Source organism: Dendrobates tinctorius, unplaced genomic scaffold (genome assembly GCF_039654945.1).
Source record: "Dendrobates tinctorius isolate UK_male_01 unplaced genomic scaffold, ASM3965494v1 ptg000098l, whole genome shotgun sequence".
NCBI lineage: Eukaryota > Metazoa > Chordata > Amphibia > Anura > Dendrobatidae > Dendrobates > Dendrobates tinctorius.
Genome location: NW_027361766.1, coordinates 25,815,342 through 25,834,253, shown reverse-complemented (window position 1 = coordinate 25,834,253; position 18,912 = coordinate 25,815,342). Strand labels below are relative to the sequence as shown.

The window sequence follows — 18,912 nt, the reverse complement described above, 5'->3', positions numbered from 1 at the left end:
ATTTTTCCTGCGGTTTTATTGCGGTTTTTGTGTGGTTTTCCACTGCGGATTTGGTGACAGGGGAGATAGAAAACCGCACAAAAGAGTAACATGCTGCGGATTTTGTACCGCAGGAAAACCGAGCGGAAAAATCCGCAGCGTCTGCACAGCGGTTTTTTTTTTCCCATTGACTAATATGCTACTGTTCATCACAATGCGGATATGCAACGTTTCTGCGCGGTAAAATCCGCTGCGGATCCGCTGCAAATCTGCATCGTGTGCACACAGCTTTAGGAGTCAGATTTCTGCGGTTAATATGCAGGAATCCAGACCCTCACATTCTGCAGTCTCCTGCTAATTATCTACTGCAGAGGAGATTGCAGAAGAGATTGCCTTGCAGCAGATCTCTCCAGAGGCTAAGTTCTTCCATCTGCCTTCTGAGCATGCTCATGACACGGTCTCCCACTGGAGATCGGGAGTCATATGCTCAGGTCCCGCTCCAGATCTCATTGGTCCATCTCAGAGGTCTGGAAGCTTCCGGAAGGTCCTGGCAGCTATAAAAAGCGCACATGGCCGTTCCGCCATGCGCTAGTATAGTCATACTTGCTGCTGTGTGTTTGTTGATGGATGCATGATCTGGTGAATGACTCATTTGAAACCCATACCCTTTGATATTACGACTGTGTGAGGGATTGAGTTACTACCAGTACCAGCGCGCTATTGTTCCATTACCACAGCTGCTAGCGTCTGACATCACGCTTGCGCCATAGCGGTGTCATCCAGCGGCAGTATCCATGCTGCGCTGCTTTAGCAGCCCTTTGAGCGTTCGCGGCTGCGACGCTATATTCTCTGATAACAACGGTAGGTCTAGAAGGATTTAGTACCGCCATCTTGAACTACTCCTGTGACCTTTTACCGTCCTGTGTGTATTCTACCTGAAGCCTGTGTCACAAACAGGTTCAGTGTTTTGTGTTTTTTGTTACGGTACCTCTGGGTGTGAACAGAGCCCGTCCTGCACACTCCGGGTGAAGTTTAACCCGTGTGCATAATCGCCATATTGTCTCTGCCACCATCTAGCAGCGGTTATATCACCTACTGCACGGTGGACCCCGAGCGGCGAACGCACTTTATTTATATTTTTATTTAGTGCGTTCCGCCGTTCCTAACATTATACTAGCACCAGGGTCTGGCTAGTGAAGGCAGAACAGCAGCAACTCCTGCAGTGTATTCGGCAGCTCGAGGGCCGGTTGGCCACTCTTGAGCGGGCTCTCTCTGCTGCACAATCCACTGAAGCTGCTGTAAAGGCACTTACTGACGCGGTTTCTCGTATGTCCATGTCCTCCCTCGCGCCGACAGTTACCCGCCTCCCGTTGCCCGATAAATTTTCTGGTGATGGTGCCTCCTGTAGGGGTTTCATCAGCCAGTGCTCTATTCAGCTGGACCTGCTGGCTGAGCAATTCCCTACGGAATGGGCCAAGGTGGCATTTATTGTTTTCCTTCTGTCGGGCAAGGTGTTGGAGTGGGCTATGCCATTATGGGAGAGTGGTGACCCAGAGATTTGGACCGCTGCTCACTAGCTAACAGCTATTAAGCAGGCCTTCCTCGGTCCACGGGTCACGCACGATACCTCTCTTCAGCTTCTTGCTCTAGCTCAGGGTTCCCTCTCGGTTAGTCAGTATGCCGTCCGTTTTCGGACACTGGCTTCCGAGCTGGAGTGGTGCGATAAGGCTCTCATCCCTGTGTTTTGGAGACGCGCCCGGCACAAGATTCCATTTGCGGTTGTCACCGTCTACACGTTGACAGCGCCCCGCAATGGTCAGATTCTGTGTCGCCCGGCGAGACCTTTGTTCCTCCTCGCCTTCGGCCTAAGCTTCTCGCGTGGGCACACGCGTCCAATGCGGATGGTCACTGTGGCCACATGCAGACCACAAAACTCCTGGCTGGGTTGTATTGGTGGCCGAACAGGGCTCGGGACATTAAAAAGTATATTCGGGCATGTGCCACATGTGCTCGGGATAGCCTCTTTAAAAGGAGAGTGGTGATGCCTGCCAACTCACGGCGGCGTTCCACTTTAACTCCTGCTCCCATCGTCGCCCGTGTGTCCCTTCTTAAACCTGGCGATCTTGCCACCCCTGATGCCTTCCGCGTGTCCCGGTATTCTGTGTCACCTACCGGGACACCAGACTTGCCTACGGACAGGTCTGAGGCCCATGCCACTGATGGGCGTAGGTTGGTGGGTCGGAAGGCTCGGGGGGGGCCCTAGGAGGGGGGGGTAATGTTAGGAGTCAGATTTCTGCGGTTAATATGCAGGAATCTAGACCATCACCATTCTGCAGTCTCCTGCTCATTATTTACTGCAGAGGAGATTGCAGAAGAGATTGCCTTGCTCAGTAGAGAGGCAGTGATGGGGAGTCACAGCTGAGATGAATCTGTGCTGCACTTTATGTACATGCTCAGTAGTGACCAATGCTGGGGAGTCATAGCTGAGATGAATCTGTGCTGCACTTTATGTACATGCTCAGTAGAGAGGCAGTGCTGAGGAGTCGTAGCTGAGATGAATCTGTGCTGCACTTTATGTACATGCTCAGTAGAGAGGCAGTGCTGGGGAGTCGTAGCTGAGTTGAATCTGTGCTGCACTTTATGTACATGCTCAGTAGTGACCTGTGCTGTGGAGTCGTAGCTGAGATGAATCTGTGCTGCACTTTATGTACATGCTCAGTAGAGAGGCAGTGCTGGGGAGTCGTAGCTGAGATGAATCTGTGCTGCACTTTATGTGGTGAGATGAATCTGTGCTGCACTTTATGTACATGCTCAGTAGTGACCATTGCTGGGGAGTCATAGCTGAGATGAATCTGTGCTGCACTTTATGTACATGCTCAGTAGTGACCAGTGCTGGGGAGTCGTAGCTGAGATGAATCTGTGCTGCACTTTATGTGGTGAGATGAATCTGTGCTGCACTTTATGTACATGCTCAGTAGTGACCAGTGGTGGGGAGTCAGAGTCATGAAGTTGGAGTTATGGCTTACTTAATCATTTATGGGACTGCCAGGGAAAGTCGGCTTCTAACAAGTTCCTAAGTATATTGTCTCTCAAATACAGTTCCTTATCTCTATTCTCTTCAATGAAAAATGACTGCAACGCCACCGCTCTAAAAATGCAAACCTGGACCTATAGTATGGTCTTACGGTAGAAGGTGGGTGCAGCCAAAATACAGTACTGATCACCATTATTGTACAGTAATTCTAAATGCCATAAAATGGAGTAGGTAAATTACGGTATATAATCAAACACAATACCTTCCGAAGCGGCCAGTAAAATTCTGCTGATTGACGGACATGCATGGTATTTTCCACTGACTATATGACAGCTGTATAAAAATATTCAATGCAGAGGTTCTTAGTAGATGTGTACCTCCAGCAACACTGATTGTGATCAGATAGTGAGTGTCTCATAAGGACAAAGAGGGGAGATCTGAGGCAAAAATGCAACCTATGAACAAGCCCTAAGACTATTCCTTTTTAATGTGTCTGCTCCATGCACCTGTGTCTCTTGAGAGGTCATTTAAGGACATTCATCTCAGATGTGTAGATGTGTGAATCGTATATAGGACAGTTTTATGATGATTAATGTATACAAAAGTGGGCTAAGCAGGAAGAACAAGCAGGCAACGATCTGCTGATCTGTGCTATCTGGGGATTTATTACAGACTATTACACTCATGCACGGCATAATAACCCACATGATCACACACCAAACATCACTAAAAGCAAACACTCAAACAACATACAGAAAAAATGTGCTGAAAACTATTAACAAAAGCGCAGGCTGTTAATGTACAGCACAATGCACAACATGCTAAAACACCCACTCATGACGGCCTTCACCCCTCTCTTCTGAATCATAGCAGAAAGCAACACCCGTGGGTGACCGGGTTTATCCTGTAAGACAACAAAGGAACTTTAGCAAACAACTAATATCCGTTACAGAATAGTAAAAGAAAAAAAATCAGCTGTCACAAAGTATTTGTGTTTTAGGGCTTCATCTTCGTTGTAAAAGCTCCGTTCCATGCGTTTGCGCTTACCCTCCAGTTTCCACATATAGCACTTGTGCCTTGGGAAAATATGACCATTATATGGTACTTACATGAAGTATTGCGCAATCACACAACCGCAAAAGTATGCTCCATGCCAAGCACGAAAGCTGAGAAATGTAAATTGTTGAGTGTATACCATGACCCAATCCATGTAGACATACGGTGTATAAATAGGGCTTTGTCAATGTAACATTATCTAATGAGTGAAGTGTATAATGAAAAAGCCAGAAAAAAAACACCAAAAAGCAAAGCAACAACATGATCTACCAATATCACACAATGCAATGTAAGCCATCTTTTATCATGCCTTGCTGGAGAACTCATGAAAGCAAATTTGGAATGGGATCAGCAGCACTGAGCCCGGGCGGCCTCTGGCAGCAGTGGAATTAAAAACACTTCTTACGGATGGATTTGCACCCGTGCAGATCACAGAGCCAAGGGATGCCAGTCTGAAGGAGAGTGCCGAGAACGTAATTGATTGAAATAGCTAAAAGATACAGAACCGGCCTTAACCCCTTCACTACCAAGGGTGGTTTGCACGTTAACTACCGGGCCAATTTTTACAATTCTGACCACTGTACCTTTATGAGGTCATAACTCTGGAACGCTTTCATGGATCCTGGTGATTCTGACATTGTTTTCTCGTGACATATTGTACTTCATGTTAGTGGTAAAATTGCATTCAAATAACTTGCGTTTATTTGTGAAAAAAACGGAAATTTGGCGAAAATTTTGAAAATTTCGCAATTTTCCAACTTTGAATTTTTATGCCCTTAAATCACAGCGATACGGCACACAAAAAACTTAATACATAACATTTCCCACATGTTTACTTTACATCAGCACAATTTTGCAACCAAAATTTTTTTTTGCTAGGAAGTTATAAGGGTTAAAAATTGACCAGCGTTTTCTCATTTTTGCAACACCATTTTATTTTTAGGGACCACTTCACATTTGAAGCCACTTTGAGGGGTCTATATGATAGAAAATACCCAAAAGTGACACCATTCTAAAAACTGCACCCCTCAAGGTGCTTAAAACCACATTCAAGAAGTTTATTAACCCTTTAGGTGCGTCACAGGAATTTTTTGAATATTAAAAAAAAAATGAACATTTAACTTTTTTTCACAAAAAAAATACTTCAGGTTCAATTTTCTTTATTTTACCAAGGGTAACAGGAGAAATTGGACTGCAAAAGTTATTGTGCAATTTGTCCTGACTACGCTGATACCTGATATGTGGGGGGGAACCACTGTTTCGGCGCATGGCAGAGCTCAGAATGGAAGGAGCGCCGTTTGACTTTTTCAATGCAAAATTGGCTGGAATTCAGATCGGACGCCATGTCACGTTTGGCGAGCCCCTGATGTACCTAAACAGTGGAAACCCCCCCAAGTGACCCCATTTTGGAAACTAGACCCCCCAAGGAACTTATCTAGATATGTGGTGAGAACTTTGAACCCACAAGGGATTCACAGAAGTTTATAACGTACAGCGGTACAATTAAAAAATCATATTTTTTCCACAAAAATGATCTTTTCACCCTCAATTCTTATTTTTCCAAAAGTAACAGGACCCTAAAAGATATTGTGCAATTTATCCTGAGTACGCTGATACCCCACATGTGGGTGTAAACCACTATTTGGGCGTATGGCAGAGCTCGGAAGGGAAGCAGCGCCATTTGACGTTTTTGGCTGGAATTGAGATCGGACACCATGTCGCATTAGGAAAGCCCCTGATGTACCAAAACAGTAGAAACCCCCCACAAATGACACCATTTTGGAAACTAGACCCCCCAAGGAACTTATCTAGATGTGTGGTGAGCACTTTGAACCCCCCAGTGCTTCACTGAAGTTTATAACGTCCGGGCGTGAAAATAAAAAAATCGTATTTTTTCCACAAACATGATCTTTTAGTCCCCATTTTTTTATTTTCCCAAGGGTAACAGGAGAAATTGGACCCCAAAAGTTGTTGTCCAATTTGTCCTGAGTACGCTGATACCTCATATGTGGGAGAAAACTACTGTATGGGCACACGTCGGGGCTCGGAAGGGAAGTAGTGACGTTTTGGAATGCAGACTTTGATGGAATGGTCTGCGGGTGTCATGTTGCGTTTGGAGAGCCCTTGATGTACCTAAACAGTGGAAACCCCCCACAAGTGACACCATTTTGGAAACTAGACCCCCTAATGAACTTATCTAGATGTGTGGTGAGCACTTTGAACCCCCCAGTGCTTCACAGAAGTTTATAACGACCAGGCGTGAAAATAAAAATATCGTATTTTTTCAACAAACATCATCTTTTAGTCCCCATTTTTTTTATTTTCCCAAGGGTAACAGGAGAAATTGGACCCCAAAAGTTGTTGTCCAATTTGTCCTGAGTACGCTGATATCTCATATGTGGGAGAAAACTACTGTATGGGCACACGTCGGGGCTCGGAAGGGAAGTAGTGACGTTTTGGAATGCAGACTTTGATGGATTGGTATGCGGGTGTCATGTGTGTTTGGAGAGCCCCTGATGTACCTAAACTATTGAAACTCCCCACAAGTGACCCCATTTTGGAAACTAGACCCCCCACGGAGCTTATCTAGATGTGTGGAGAGCACTTTGAACCCCCAAGTGCTTCACAGAAGTTTATAACGCCTGGGCGTGAAAATAAAAAAAACATTTTTTTCCGCAAAATTATATTTTTGCCCCCAATTTTTTATTTTCCTAAGGGTAACAGGAGAAATTGGACCCCAAAAGTTGTTTTGTAATTTGTCCTGAGTAGGCTGATACCCTACATGTGGGGGTAAAACACTGTTTGGGCACATGGCAGAGCTTGGAAGGGAAGGAGCACCATTTGACTTTTTCAACGCAGAATTGGCTGGAATTGAGATCAGACGCCATGTTGCCTTTGGAGAGCACCTGATGTGCCCAAACAGTGGAAACCCCCAATTATAACTCCAACCCTAACCTCAACACACCCCTAACCCTAATCTGAGCCCTAGCCCTAACCCTAGCCCTAACCCTAACCCTAGCCCTAACCCTAACCCTAGCCCTAACCCTAACCCTAGCCCTAACCCTACCCTAACCCTAGCGGGAAAATGGAAATAAATACATTTTCTTTTAGTTTTATTATTTTTCTCTAACTAAGGGGGTGATAACGGGGGGTTTGATTTACGATTTATGGCGGTTTTTATGTTTGGCGGCTGTCGCACGCTAAAAGACGCTTTTTATTGTAAAAATAGTTTTTGCATCACCACATATTGTGAGCTATAATTTTTCCATATTTTGACCCACCGAGTCATGTGAGGTCTTATTTTTTGCGGGACGAGTTGACGTTTTTATTGGTACCATTTTCGGGCACGTGACATTTTTTGATCGCTTTTTATTCCGATTTTTGGGATGCAGAATGAACAAAAACCAGCTTTTCATGAATTTCTTTTGGGGGGTGCGTTTACACCGTTCCGCGTGCGGTAAAATTGATAACACGTTTTTATTCTTCGGGTCAGTACGGTTACAGCGATACCTCATTTAGGTCGTTTTTTTATGTTTTGTCGGTTTTTTGCAATGAAAACAATTTTATATAAAAAATAATTATTTTTGTATCGCTTTATTCTGCGAGCTATAACTTTTTTATTTTTTTGCGGATGATGCTGTATGGTGGCTCGTTTTTTGCGGGACAAGATGACGTTTTCAGCGGTACCATGCATATTTATATGCGTCTTTTTGATCGCGCGTTATTGCACTTTTTGTTCGGTGGTATGATAATAAATCATTATTTTTTGCTTCGTTTTTTATTTTTATTTTTTAAGGGGTTCGCTAAAGGGGTTAACTAATGGGACAGTTTTATAGGGCAGGTCATTACGGACGCGGCGATACCAAATATGTGTACTTTTATTGTTTTGGTTTTTTTTTATTTTCAAAAAATGGATTTATTGGGGAATATTTTTTTTTTTTTTTAACTAATTTATTTAGCGATTTTTTTTAAATTATTTTTAACACTTTTTTTTTTTTTTTTTTTTTACTTTATTACCTTGTCCTAGGTGGGACATCACTGTCCTGTGACAGATCGCTGATCTGTCACATCACAGATCACTGTGACAGATCAGCGATCTGTCACAGGCACTGCTGCAGACTTCCTCATGCCTGCGCTTTGCAGGCACTGAGGAAGCCAGCTTCCTCAGGCCCCCGAAGGCCCCCGTCGCCATCTTGGATTCGGGGGCCTGGAGGAAGGGAGTCCCCCGCAGCAGCGCTGCACATTGCGCTGCCGTGGGGGGCTCAGGGAAGCACGGAGGGAGCCCCCTCCCTGCCGATGCTTCCCCTTAACCCCCGGTACACCGCGATCGCGTTTGATCGCGGTGTGCAAGGGGTTAACGTGTCGGGGGCGGTCCGTGACCGCCCCTGACACATTGTGCCGGGTGTCAGCTATGATAATTAGCTGACACTCGGCCGCGATCAGCGGCGCTCACCACGTGGGCGCCGCTAATCGCGATGACGTAATATTCCGTCCATGGTAATTAGGTCCATGGTCACATGGACGGAATATTACGTCAATTGTAGGTAAGGGGTTAAAGGGAACCTGTCAGCAGGATTGTGCTCAGTAACCTACAGACACTGTCAGGTTGGTGCCGTTATATTGATTAAAATGATATCTTGGTTGATGAAATCCGTTTTGTGGCTGTTGTTTAATCTGTGTTTGCAGTTTTGAGTGCACACGTAGATTTTCCTCCTGCGGATTTTCCGCGCAGATTTGAAGAAATCCGCAGGTCAAATGACCTGCATTTTTCCTGCGGAATTCTTCCTGGTTATTTTTGCGGTTTTTGTGTGGTTTTCCACTGCGGTTTTCGAGAATGGAGCAGGTGGAAAACCGCACAAAAGAAGTGACATGCTGCATTTTTTGTACCGCACAAAAACCGGGCGGAAAAAAACCCAGCGTCTGCACAGCGTTTTTTTTTTTTCCATTGATTTACATTGTACTGTAAATCACTTTGCGGATCTGCAGCGTTTCTGCGCAGTAAAATCCGCTGCGGATACGCAGGAAAAAAGCATCGTGTGCACATGGCCTTAATGAGATTCTCTTGCTCAGGGGCGGCCTGTGGGGGGGGGGGGGGTCTTCATGTGGTGCTCTGGCCTAACCATCATCATTCTGGGCTTCAGTCAGTCAGTCATTTAATATTGTGGTGTTAAAAAAAAATTGCTACAACAAAATGGCACCGGCACATGCGAAGTAGCATCTATCGGCAAGCGATACTCTCAATCTGCGCATACGTCGAGCACAAGAAAAGGAAATGGTCGCCGATGAACATAGCAACGCTCCCACAATGGTCCCCAGAACACAGTGCCTTCTGAGACCCAGGTAATGGTTTTTATTACCTGTCTCCGCATCACTTCTGCGTTCCACCTTGGAACGCACGCCAACCTTGTAACACGATGCCTTTCTGACATCACCGGAAGTGCAACGGGCCTGCACACCGCGCGTCTTCCGGAAGATGCAGCATCCTGCCAGCCGGCGTTGGAGCCCAGAGCCCACCATCAGGAGAAGGCGGCTCAACCCAGGAGCTCCGCTCGACTGGTCCCTGTGGCTAAGAGACTCCCCACCGGAGAGTGTCAGCCTTGGGTCTCTTGACAGGGGGGAGGATTAGCACGATCCCAGCACGATGCCGCACAATCCCCCTGAGCCCTTCGGTAAGCTCCTGCTTGCTCTTTCGTGCATCCCTCCATGCAGGGACAGGAAAAAACAAAGGGAGGTGGGTGGGGAGGGGACTTTTAACCTCTTGTGTTTTTCCTGTCCCTGTAAGGAGCAGGAGGACAATCTCCATGGTGCTGTCAGGAGGGATGTCCTGGAAAAGGAAATTGTCGATGAACATAGCAACGCTCCCACAATGGTCCCCGGAACACAGTGGGTGGCATATGCACAGATTGAGAGCATGTGCCACTAATTTGTTGAAGCAATTTTTTTCTTATTCGAAGACAACAATATTAAATTTGCAGGTGCAGTATTTAAAATAGGAGGCAGGTCACTGAAGGTTCAGTCACTTGTCATTTAATCCCAGAATGATGATGGAGAGACCACAGGACCAGGTAAAAGACCCCACCACCACCACAGGCCTCCCTGAAACACGAGAATCTCTAACTCAAACCTACAAACACAGATTAAACAACAACCACAAGACAGACTTCATCAACCGAGGTATCATTTTAATCAGTATAATGGTGACGACCTGACACTGTCTGTAGTTTACTGAGCAAAAAAAAAAAAAAAAAACACACACACAAATTCAGAAGCTTTCTCCTAGATCATACTATTATACTATACATGTATATATACATGCACACACATATACAGCTCTGGAAAAAAAAATAAGAGACCACTGCACAGTTTTACAAAAATCAGCTTCTCTACATGTCTGACAGCCATTCCATTCCAGTGTCAGTTGAATTCCAACCAGAGTACACCTCATTCTGCTTAGTGTGCTTCTGATTAGGTGATCATCTGAACCAAATCTTATTTAACAAAAGAAAGTATAAAAAAAAAAAACCTGCTTTGGTGTTCACAATCCTCTTGCAATAGGACAAGCTGGATGGCAAAACAAGCGCTAGTATTATCCCAAAAGTAAATGGAATGAAAAAATAACTTTTAACCATGCCAAAGGAGTTGAAAAGTCTTGAGTGAGGAAGAGGGCTCAATTCTAGAAGAAGGATACAGTGAACGTCATGTTGCCTTCATCCTTAACATTTCTAAGACGGCAGTCCATTACAACAAGGTCAAGCAGCAGATATTGGGAACAACAAAGCTACAGACCGGCACAGGGCGAAAACGACTTTCCAGTGATCGGAATGACCGTCATCTTATTCTAATGTCACTCAGCAACCGCAGGATGACATCAAGTGACCGACAAAAGGAATGGCAAATGGCAGCTGGGGTGAAGTGCATGGCAAGAACAGTTCGTTACAGGCTCCTAGAGGCAGGGCTCAAGTCATGTAAAGCTAGAAAAAATCCTTTCATTAACGAGAAGCAAAGGAGAGCCAGGCTGAAGTTTGTCAAAGACCATACGGATTGGACCATAGAGGACTGGAGTAAGGTAATCTTCTCTGATGAGTCTAATTTTCAGCTTTGCCCAACACTTGGTCGTCTTATGGGTAGACGGAGATCTGGAGAGGCGTACAAGCCACAGTGTCTTGCACCCACTGTGAAATTTGGTGGAGGATCGGTGATGATCTGGGGATGCTTCAGCAAGCCTGGAATTGGGCAAGTTAACCTTTGTGAAGGGCTTATGAATCAAGCCGCATACAAGGTTATCCTAGAAAAACAATTGATTCCTTCTGCTCAGACAATGTTCCCCAACTCTGAGGACTGGTTTTTCCAGCAGGACAATGCGCCATGCCACACAGCTAGGTCAATCAATGTGTGGATGAAGGACCACAACATCAAATCCCTGTCATGGCCAGACCAATCTCCATACCTGAACCCCATTACAAACCTCTGGAATGTAATCAAGAGGAAGATGGATAGTCACAAGCCATCAAACAAAGACAAACTGCTTACATTTTTGTACCAGGAGTGGCATAAGGTCACCCAAAAGCAGTGTGAAAGACTGGTGGAAAGCATGCCAAGACGCATGAAAGCTGTGATTAAAAATCATGGTTATTCCACCAAATATTGATTTCTGAACTCTTCCCGAGTTAAAACAATAGTACTTTTGTTTCTAAATGATTATGAACTTGTTTTCTTAGCAATATTTGAGGTCTGCAAGCACTGCATTTTTTATTTTGACCATTTCTAATTTTCGGAAAATAAATACACAATTTAGCGTTTGGAAATTCAGAGACATGTTGTCAGTCGTTTAGAATATAAGAGCAATTTACATTTTACTCAAAAATATACCTATTTAGAGAAAAATCAGACAAACTGAAAATATTGCAGTGGTCTCTTAATTTTTGCCAGAGCTGTATATCTGTGTATATTAATGTAATTATATATAAAGTATAAGGAAGAATGCTTTGGGTGGAATTCCCCTTTCAGGACTTCCTTGTGCCTGGTGAAAGAAAGGGGAAATTACATTTTTATCACTCTTTCCAAAGTCTTTCTTTAGGTAGACTTTGATCTACCATGCCTAATCCCCCACCTCCAGACATTTCTTAAGTAAGAGTCTGACGTTCTGGGCAGGGTTCCTCCCGCAGTCGTGCATTTCAGAATTACCCAGCAGACATCCAGCAGGAGCACATAGGCTGGTTCTCACTACCATATGATATCACTGCTCTCAAATTGCAGGGCAGTGACGTGACGGCAGGGCCAAATACACAAAATGCTGCCATGGCGCACACGCCAAGCAGAGGTTCTCAAGACAATGTGGCTTCTGGCACAGACTAAAAAGCTAGAGACAATCTCTCCATGGAAACACATGTACACTGTGGTGTCGGTTACTGCTCCAGAGCTGTCCTCCTACTAAAGAGCTGTGAAATGGCCAACACTGCTCTAGACTAAATCATGCACATCGGGAACATGCTATATGGGAATATTTTCTTTTTAAAAAAGTATAAAAATGTTAAATTGCAGGAAGCCCCTCCGATCCCTACGCAGGGGTCTCCAACAGGAAAATCTGCGGGTCCCAAACATGAAGACAAACTTCAGAATTTCTACTCTAAATTATCCTGTATAGGAACGCACCGAACACTCCCATTCCTCTCCGAAAAACTTGTTTATGTTGGATGCAAGCGGAGCCTATGGGACGATGACCAGGTTCCTGGCATTTTTTGTAAAGTAATCTAAACCAGATGTTCTCTTAGTTATGTAACTAAAGCAAAGGCAAACAATGAAAGAAAAGAAAATCTATAGTAAAAAGGCAAAAAACAGATACAGAATAATTCTGCGCGGCAAGATCATCTAGTAGGCAAGCCCCGCTACCACGCACCATATCACTACATTGCACAGCTCAGTGCTGGAGTGTTATAAAGCTCTTTAAAAGGAGTTTTCCACTTTAAGAAAAGTGATCCTCAAATGTTTCCTACAACATAACATACTGGACTTCCTAGGGTCAAGTGGCAGCTTTCTGCCGCTATTCCAGTCTCAATCTTTTCACTGTCACGTTGACAACTCAAATCAACGCTGCAGCCAATCACTGACCTCAGCGGTTCAACTCATGTAGACAGCAAGATTTTTACATTTGACTTTGGAAGACTTAACCTGTTCGCCCAATGGAGATCCCGGCTTGCCCCAGAACACTATTTAAATTACTTTTACACATATTTGCATGTGAGGCATTATTTGAAAGAATCACAGTAGCAATTTTTTTTTCCTTAAACAATAGTACACATGAAAATGAAAAACTTAGTAACTTATTACGTATAACTTATTAGGGAAATCTGCTTCTTTCCCTTTCTGAACTGGTCATTCATTCCCAAAATTCTCAATTCACGGGTAAAATCTACAGTGAAGAAAAGTTTTCCCATTACTGAGATTAGGTGATGACAGTTGGTGCTCATAAAATTCCATGGAGAACCGTAAATGTCGTTTCAAAAGAACTTGCAGTAGAATGTCTGTCCTTAGCTCCTCCCTCTCAATCCTCCCCCTTCCACTGAATCTTATAAGAACCAACTGTCATCTCGGGGTCTCACTAAGGGGAAAATTTGTCTACAAAATCTGTCTTCACTGAACACAGATTTTACCCATAAATTAAAAATGAAAGAGCAATAAAGGAGGAGAGAGAAGATTTCTCTGATACGGTATATTACAAAGTTTCTTATTTTCACGTGTAATATTGATGTATGACATAAAAATTAACATGACGGTTCTGCTTTAGTGAAAGGCAGATAAAAGTTATGAACTTCTTCCCTTCTTGAACTAGTCACTTTTGAAGTTGGACCTGTCGGACTAACCCTTTCAGATTGTAATTAAGGTAACTGGAAGATATTGAGCAAAGTAGTTGCCAGCCAAAAATGGAGTATTCCATGGAAGCCAGTCAGATGAGTGGCTGCCCATATAATTCATTGATGGAATGGAAGCTAGATGGTAAGCCTGAGCGCCCTTGTGACATCTAATAGGGCACACAGCCTAAGGAGATCCAATAATCCATCATTTCAATTCTGAAACATCTCAATGCACCTTCATCCTTTAACAACGCCTGTGTCTACAAATGGTCACCTTGATGAGGTCTCATTTAAAAAAAAATCTACAGCAGGTTTATCCGTTGCAACCAATCAGGTCCCATCTTTCACGTGTCAACTGGCTTTACAAAAACAATAGTTGCAATCTAATTGGCTGTACTGGTTTCTATACATGAGGCCTAATCTTCTGGTACTAGGTCTGAATGAGAAGAACCATGTATGTCCATGACGCACATATGATACCGATACCTTGCAAACAGTGGCCTGGGAAGCTTGAAATGATACAACAAGCCAGAGCGACAGGTGCCTGACACTTGTTGATAAAGCTGCGAATGCCAACTTCACCTCAATACCATAGCATGGAAAGCTAGGGTTACAGAGGCGTGATCCGATCCAACTTGAGCATTCAGGTCCCTCACAAAACAACATAGCTTTCCACTTGAAATCATATCATATGGGCCTGGTCTTCATAGCGTCAACATGCCATGCTTAATTAATTTTACATTTAATTTGTCACCTTACTCCCCTCGGTAGGTCACTGTGAAGTCAGATGCCAGCTTGGAACGCAAAAACCTTACCCGTGCCAAACAAGTTGAAGTGACACCATAAATAAATAAGTGGCGATGAAAGGACAGCAAGGGTAAAGCAAAGTGACACGTTACTTACAGCAAGTCTTCCGATCGAAGGGAGGGTGGAGGGGCTTTCTTTTTCCCCTGCAGCATCCTGCGCTGCCGCTTGGTCGAGCCTCATATAGGAGTCATACAATCCATCTCCGTACCTCACTGCAAAGAGCAAACAGAGGTGATCAGAAGAGCCGCGTCCATTCTACTCCACACATCATCCCTATACCATACTGCATTGGCGCTATGATCATGCGTAAACAAGTCTTCCTTCACCTGTTTGGTATATTAAAAAAAACAAGCACACCGCCCTATTCTCACCATCCTCTAGGCCACCAATGAGTCTCTGTCGCTGCTCGCGCCGACGTCACACCGACAGCCAATCAGTTAGCTCAGCCAATGTAGATGGAGCACCCCGCTGACCTCACGCTGTTGACACGATGTCAGCGCCGCAGTCAATGCCAGACACTGGGAGCATCGGCGGAGGCTCATTGGTGGACAGTGAGTAGAGTACAACAAAAGGACGAAGATTTCTTGAAAGAAGACAACCCCTTTAAGATATTTATGTATTTATGACTTGTGCTTAAGTTATCAATATCAGATTAGAGAGAGTCCGAAACCTGTCACCACTGTCAATCAGATGGTTTCAGCGCTGGAGGCAGTCATGGTCTAAACAGCACAGCTTCGTACACTTTGTAGAGGCCGTTCCTGAGTACAGCAGCTCAGCTTCTATTCATATCATTAGGAACTGAGATACAGAACCTGAACATGGCCACTACACCGTGTACTGAGGTCTGCAGATTAGCTACATTTACCAATTACTTCTGTCCCCTACCGCTGTAATGGACACGGAAAATAGTAGGGGAGCAGAGTGTTGGAACGCCACTCTCCAATGAAATAGGTCAATATCTTTCAGCACCATGGTCTGCTCCAGACGTAGTCGGCTCCATCAATGTCAAAATCCTTATTTCAAAGTACTGATTTCTAAGTACTCTGAATTAGACTAGAATTCTAGAATGCATTTGGCCACTCATGACTCCTACAGTATTGTCATCATCACCATCTCACCGAGATGTTCTTCTGTTCCCACAGGTATGCATTGCTGAGTATCCACCACTTTCTCATGCTCCTGAATGCCCCATGTGAACTGCATTGTATTTTATATGATATGCATAGCTTACCCATCTTCTTGTATCCATAATTGTACTCCATCTTGTTATCTTTGCCACAAGTGGTCTGTATAACCCCTTCCCCCTTGTATGACCTCTGCTTAACTCTGTGCATTTGGCCTGGGCAGTCACACCCCACTTTCACTCACACCTGATTGTCTTTAGCTGCACATATATTCAGCACCATGGGTCTGCTCCAGACGTAGTCGGCTCCATCAATGTCAAAATCCTTATTTCAAAGTACTGATTTCTAAGTACTCTGAATTAGACTGGAATTTGACTGCAAGGTAACAGCCTATAACACCACAACAATGTTTCGCCTTCTTTTTACTATCACCCCCATACTACTCTATTTCTCCCTAACTCCTGCAATCCCCCCTGCTAGTAAGGAACTATTCATCTCCCCCTCCATTCTCCCCAGCCACCTAACCTTCTCCTCACAACTGTTCCTCCACATACAATCCTTTTACTGCAGACACGCATGGCCAGATCATGTCCTATCCTGCTCCCACCTTCTAATGCTCTGTCTACTACTCCTTATTGCTGGCGACGTATCCCTAAATCCTGGCCCTCCTCAACACATCCCTTCACTCACTTCTACCACCCTGCCACGATCCTCTACACGTCCTCGCAACCATGATAACCTCATACCCATTCATCCAGCCCCCACTCCCTCAACCCCCTTACCTGGAGCCCTATGGAACGCACGCTCTGTCTGCAACAAGCTATCATTTACCCATGACCTCTTTATCACCAACAAACTCTCCTTCCTCGCCATCACTGAAACCTGGCTCACTCCCTCTGACACAGCCTCCAGCTGCGCTTTCCTATGGCGGATTCCATCTCTCTCACACCCCTCGCCCCAGCAACAAACGTGGTGGAGGAGTTGGTTTGCTCCTGTCTGATACCTGCTCCTTTACCCCAATTCCTCTGCCACCCTCCGCTACTCTTCCCTCGTTCGAGGTGCCCTCCGTCTGCATCTATTCCCCCTCCAACTGGCTGTCATCTACCGCCCCCCAGAACTAGCCATCTCCACCTTTATCGACCACTTCAGCACCTGGCTACTCCATTTCCTTTCTGCTGACATCCCCACCATCATCATGGGCGACTTCAACATCCCCATTGACACTTCCACCCCGGCTGCCTCTAAACTTCTATCGATCACGGCTTCCCTCGGCCTCACTCAATGGTCCTCTGCGGCCACTCACAAAGATGGTCACACGCTGGACCTTATCTTCACTCGTCTCTGTTCCCTCACTAATCTCAATAACTCACCCCTCCCCCTGTCTGACCACAACCTACTGGCATTCTCTTCCCTCTCTTCTCCTACTGCGCAACCCCCGCTCCATAAACTCGCTCACCCTCGCAGAATCTCAAACAACTCAATTTACAATCACTCTCTGAGTCCCTTCTCCCTCTTACAGACATAGCTTCCCTTCCTGACACAGATGCTGCTGCCACTTTTTATAACACTACAATAACAGCAACACTCGATTCGGCTGCCCCCCTCACGCAGAGCAAAACTCGAACAATCAACAGGCAGCCCTGGCTGACCAGCCTGACCAAAGAACTGAGACGGTTTCCAGGGCCGCTGAGCGGAGATGGAAGAGAAGCCTGTTGCGAGTTCATTCTCTGGTCCACCAGTAGTGAGTTCTCCTTCCAGACTCCCTCTGGTGGTAACAGGAGGTAGTGAGGCTAATTTAATACCACCTGAGGATGACGATTGGACCTCCGGAATCTTAGACTGGATTTAAGACAGCCGATGCCCTAAGTCAGTGCTGGTGATTGCTTCTGAGGTCTTGGTTTTCAGCTCTGTTCCAGCCTTCTCAAAGCTAAGTGTTTTTGTTAATGTTCACACTTGATTTTGTTGGTCTATTCAGTTTTTTGTGTGTTCAGCCAGTCCCGGCTTGGGCTGTGCTGAATTTCCACTCTTATTTATCTGTATTTGCCAATTTGCTTTTTAGTCCCTTATTAGATTGGCCTCTTTTTTGCTCTGTCTCAGAATATTTCAGAGTGCTGATATAGTGGGAGAAGTCTAGTGACTTCAGGGTTAATTTTGTTATCAGAAGTGTTGGACATTATTTTTGTAGGGTTTTTGGCAGATTGCAGACAGTGTCTTTCCTTTCCTATCCTTTATAGTTAGTTTGGGCCATATCGTTTGCTCAGCCTATTTTCCTGCCTGTGTTTGTGTTTTCATCTTGTTTCACCGTCAATACATGTGTGGGGGCTGTCTATTTCTTTGGGGTCTGCTCTGGGGCAGTTAGTTTTCCCCTTTTCTTGCTTTAGGCTTATGTAGTCCTCCGGCGGTGACGAGGCGTCTAGGTCATCGTAGGAACGCTCCACTGCTACTGCTAGTTGTGTGGATAGGATCAGGGATCTGAAATCTGCATAGTTACCAACCTCTCTGGTTTTCTGGGACTTGGCTTTTTGTTGTCCTCCTCGGTGACCCATTCATAACAGAAGCAATTCTACTGAGCACTTCAACGCATACAAGCAGTCCCTTGTCAGCTTTAAGTCCACGCTCTCTGCCGCAAAACAAACTTACTTTGCATCTCTCATATCCTCCCTGTCTCACAACCCTAAACAGCTCTTCAACACTTTCAATACTCTACTTCGTCCCACAACACCTCCTCCCATTTCTGCTGAAGACTTTGCCTTTTTCTTTAAGCAGAAGATCGACACAATCAGACAAAACTTTGGCCCGCAGCCCCCAATGCCCCTCTTAGCCGCTCAGCCCTGTTCTGCAAAAGCCAGCTTCTCCACCATGACAGAAGATCAGCTCTCCACCCTTCTGTCAAGATCACACCTCACCACTTGTGCCCTCGACCCACTCCCGTCTCACCTCATCCCTAACTTGGCCACAGTCCTCATCCCATCTCTAACATACCTTTTCAACCTGTCACTTACAAATGGTGTCTTTCCCTCATCTTTCAAAACATGCCTCAATCACACCCATCCTCAAAAAG

The 18,912-nt window shown here is 45.1% G+C and overlaps 1 protein-coding gene across 1 annotated transcript in view; it reads right to left on the bottom strand.

The window, feature by feature from the left end:
* DYRK3 (dual specificity tyrosine phosphorylation regulated kinase 3) overlaps window positions 1-18,912 on the bottom strand; it is a 56,158-nt gene that overhangs the window by 25,366 nt on the left and 11,880 nt on the right. Inside the window, exon 2 of the mRNA XM_073587260.1 lies at window positions 14,824-14,939. Coding sequence (XP_073443361.1) covers window positions 14,824-14,939 — 116 coding nt within the window. The remainder of the gene's footprint in view (window positions 1-14,823; window positions 14,940-18,912) is intronic.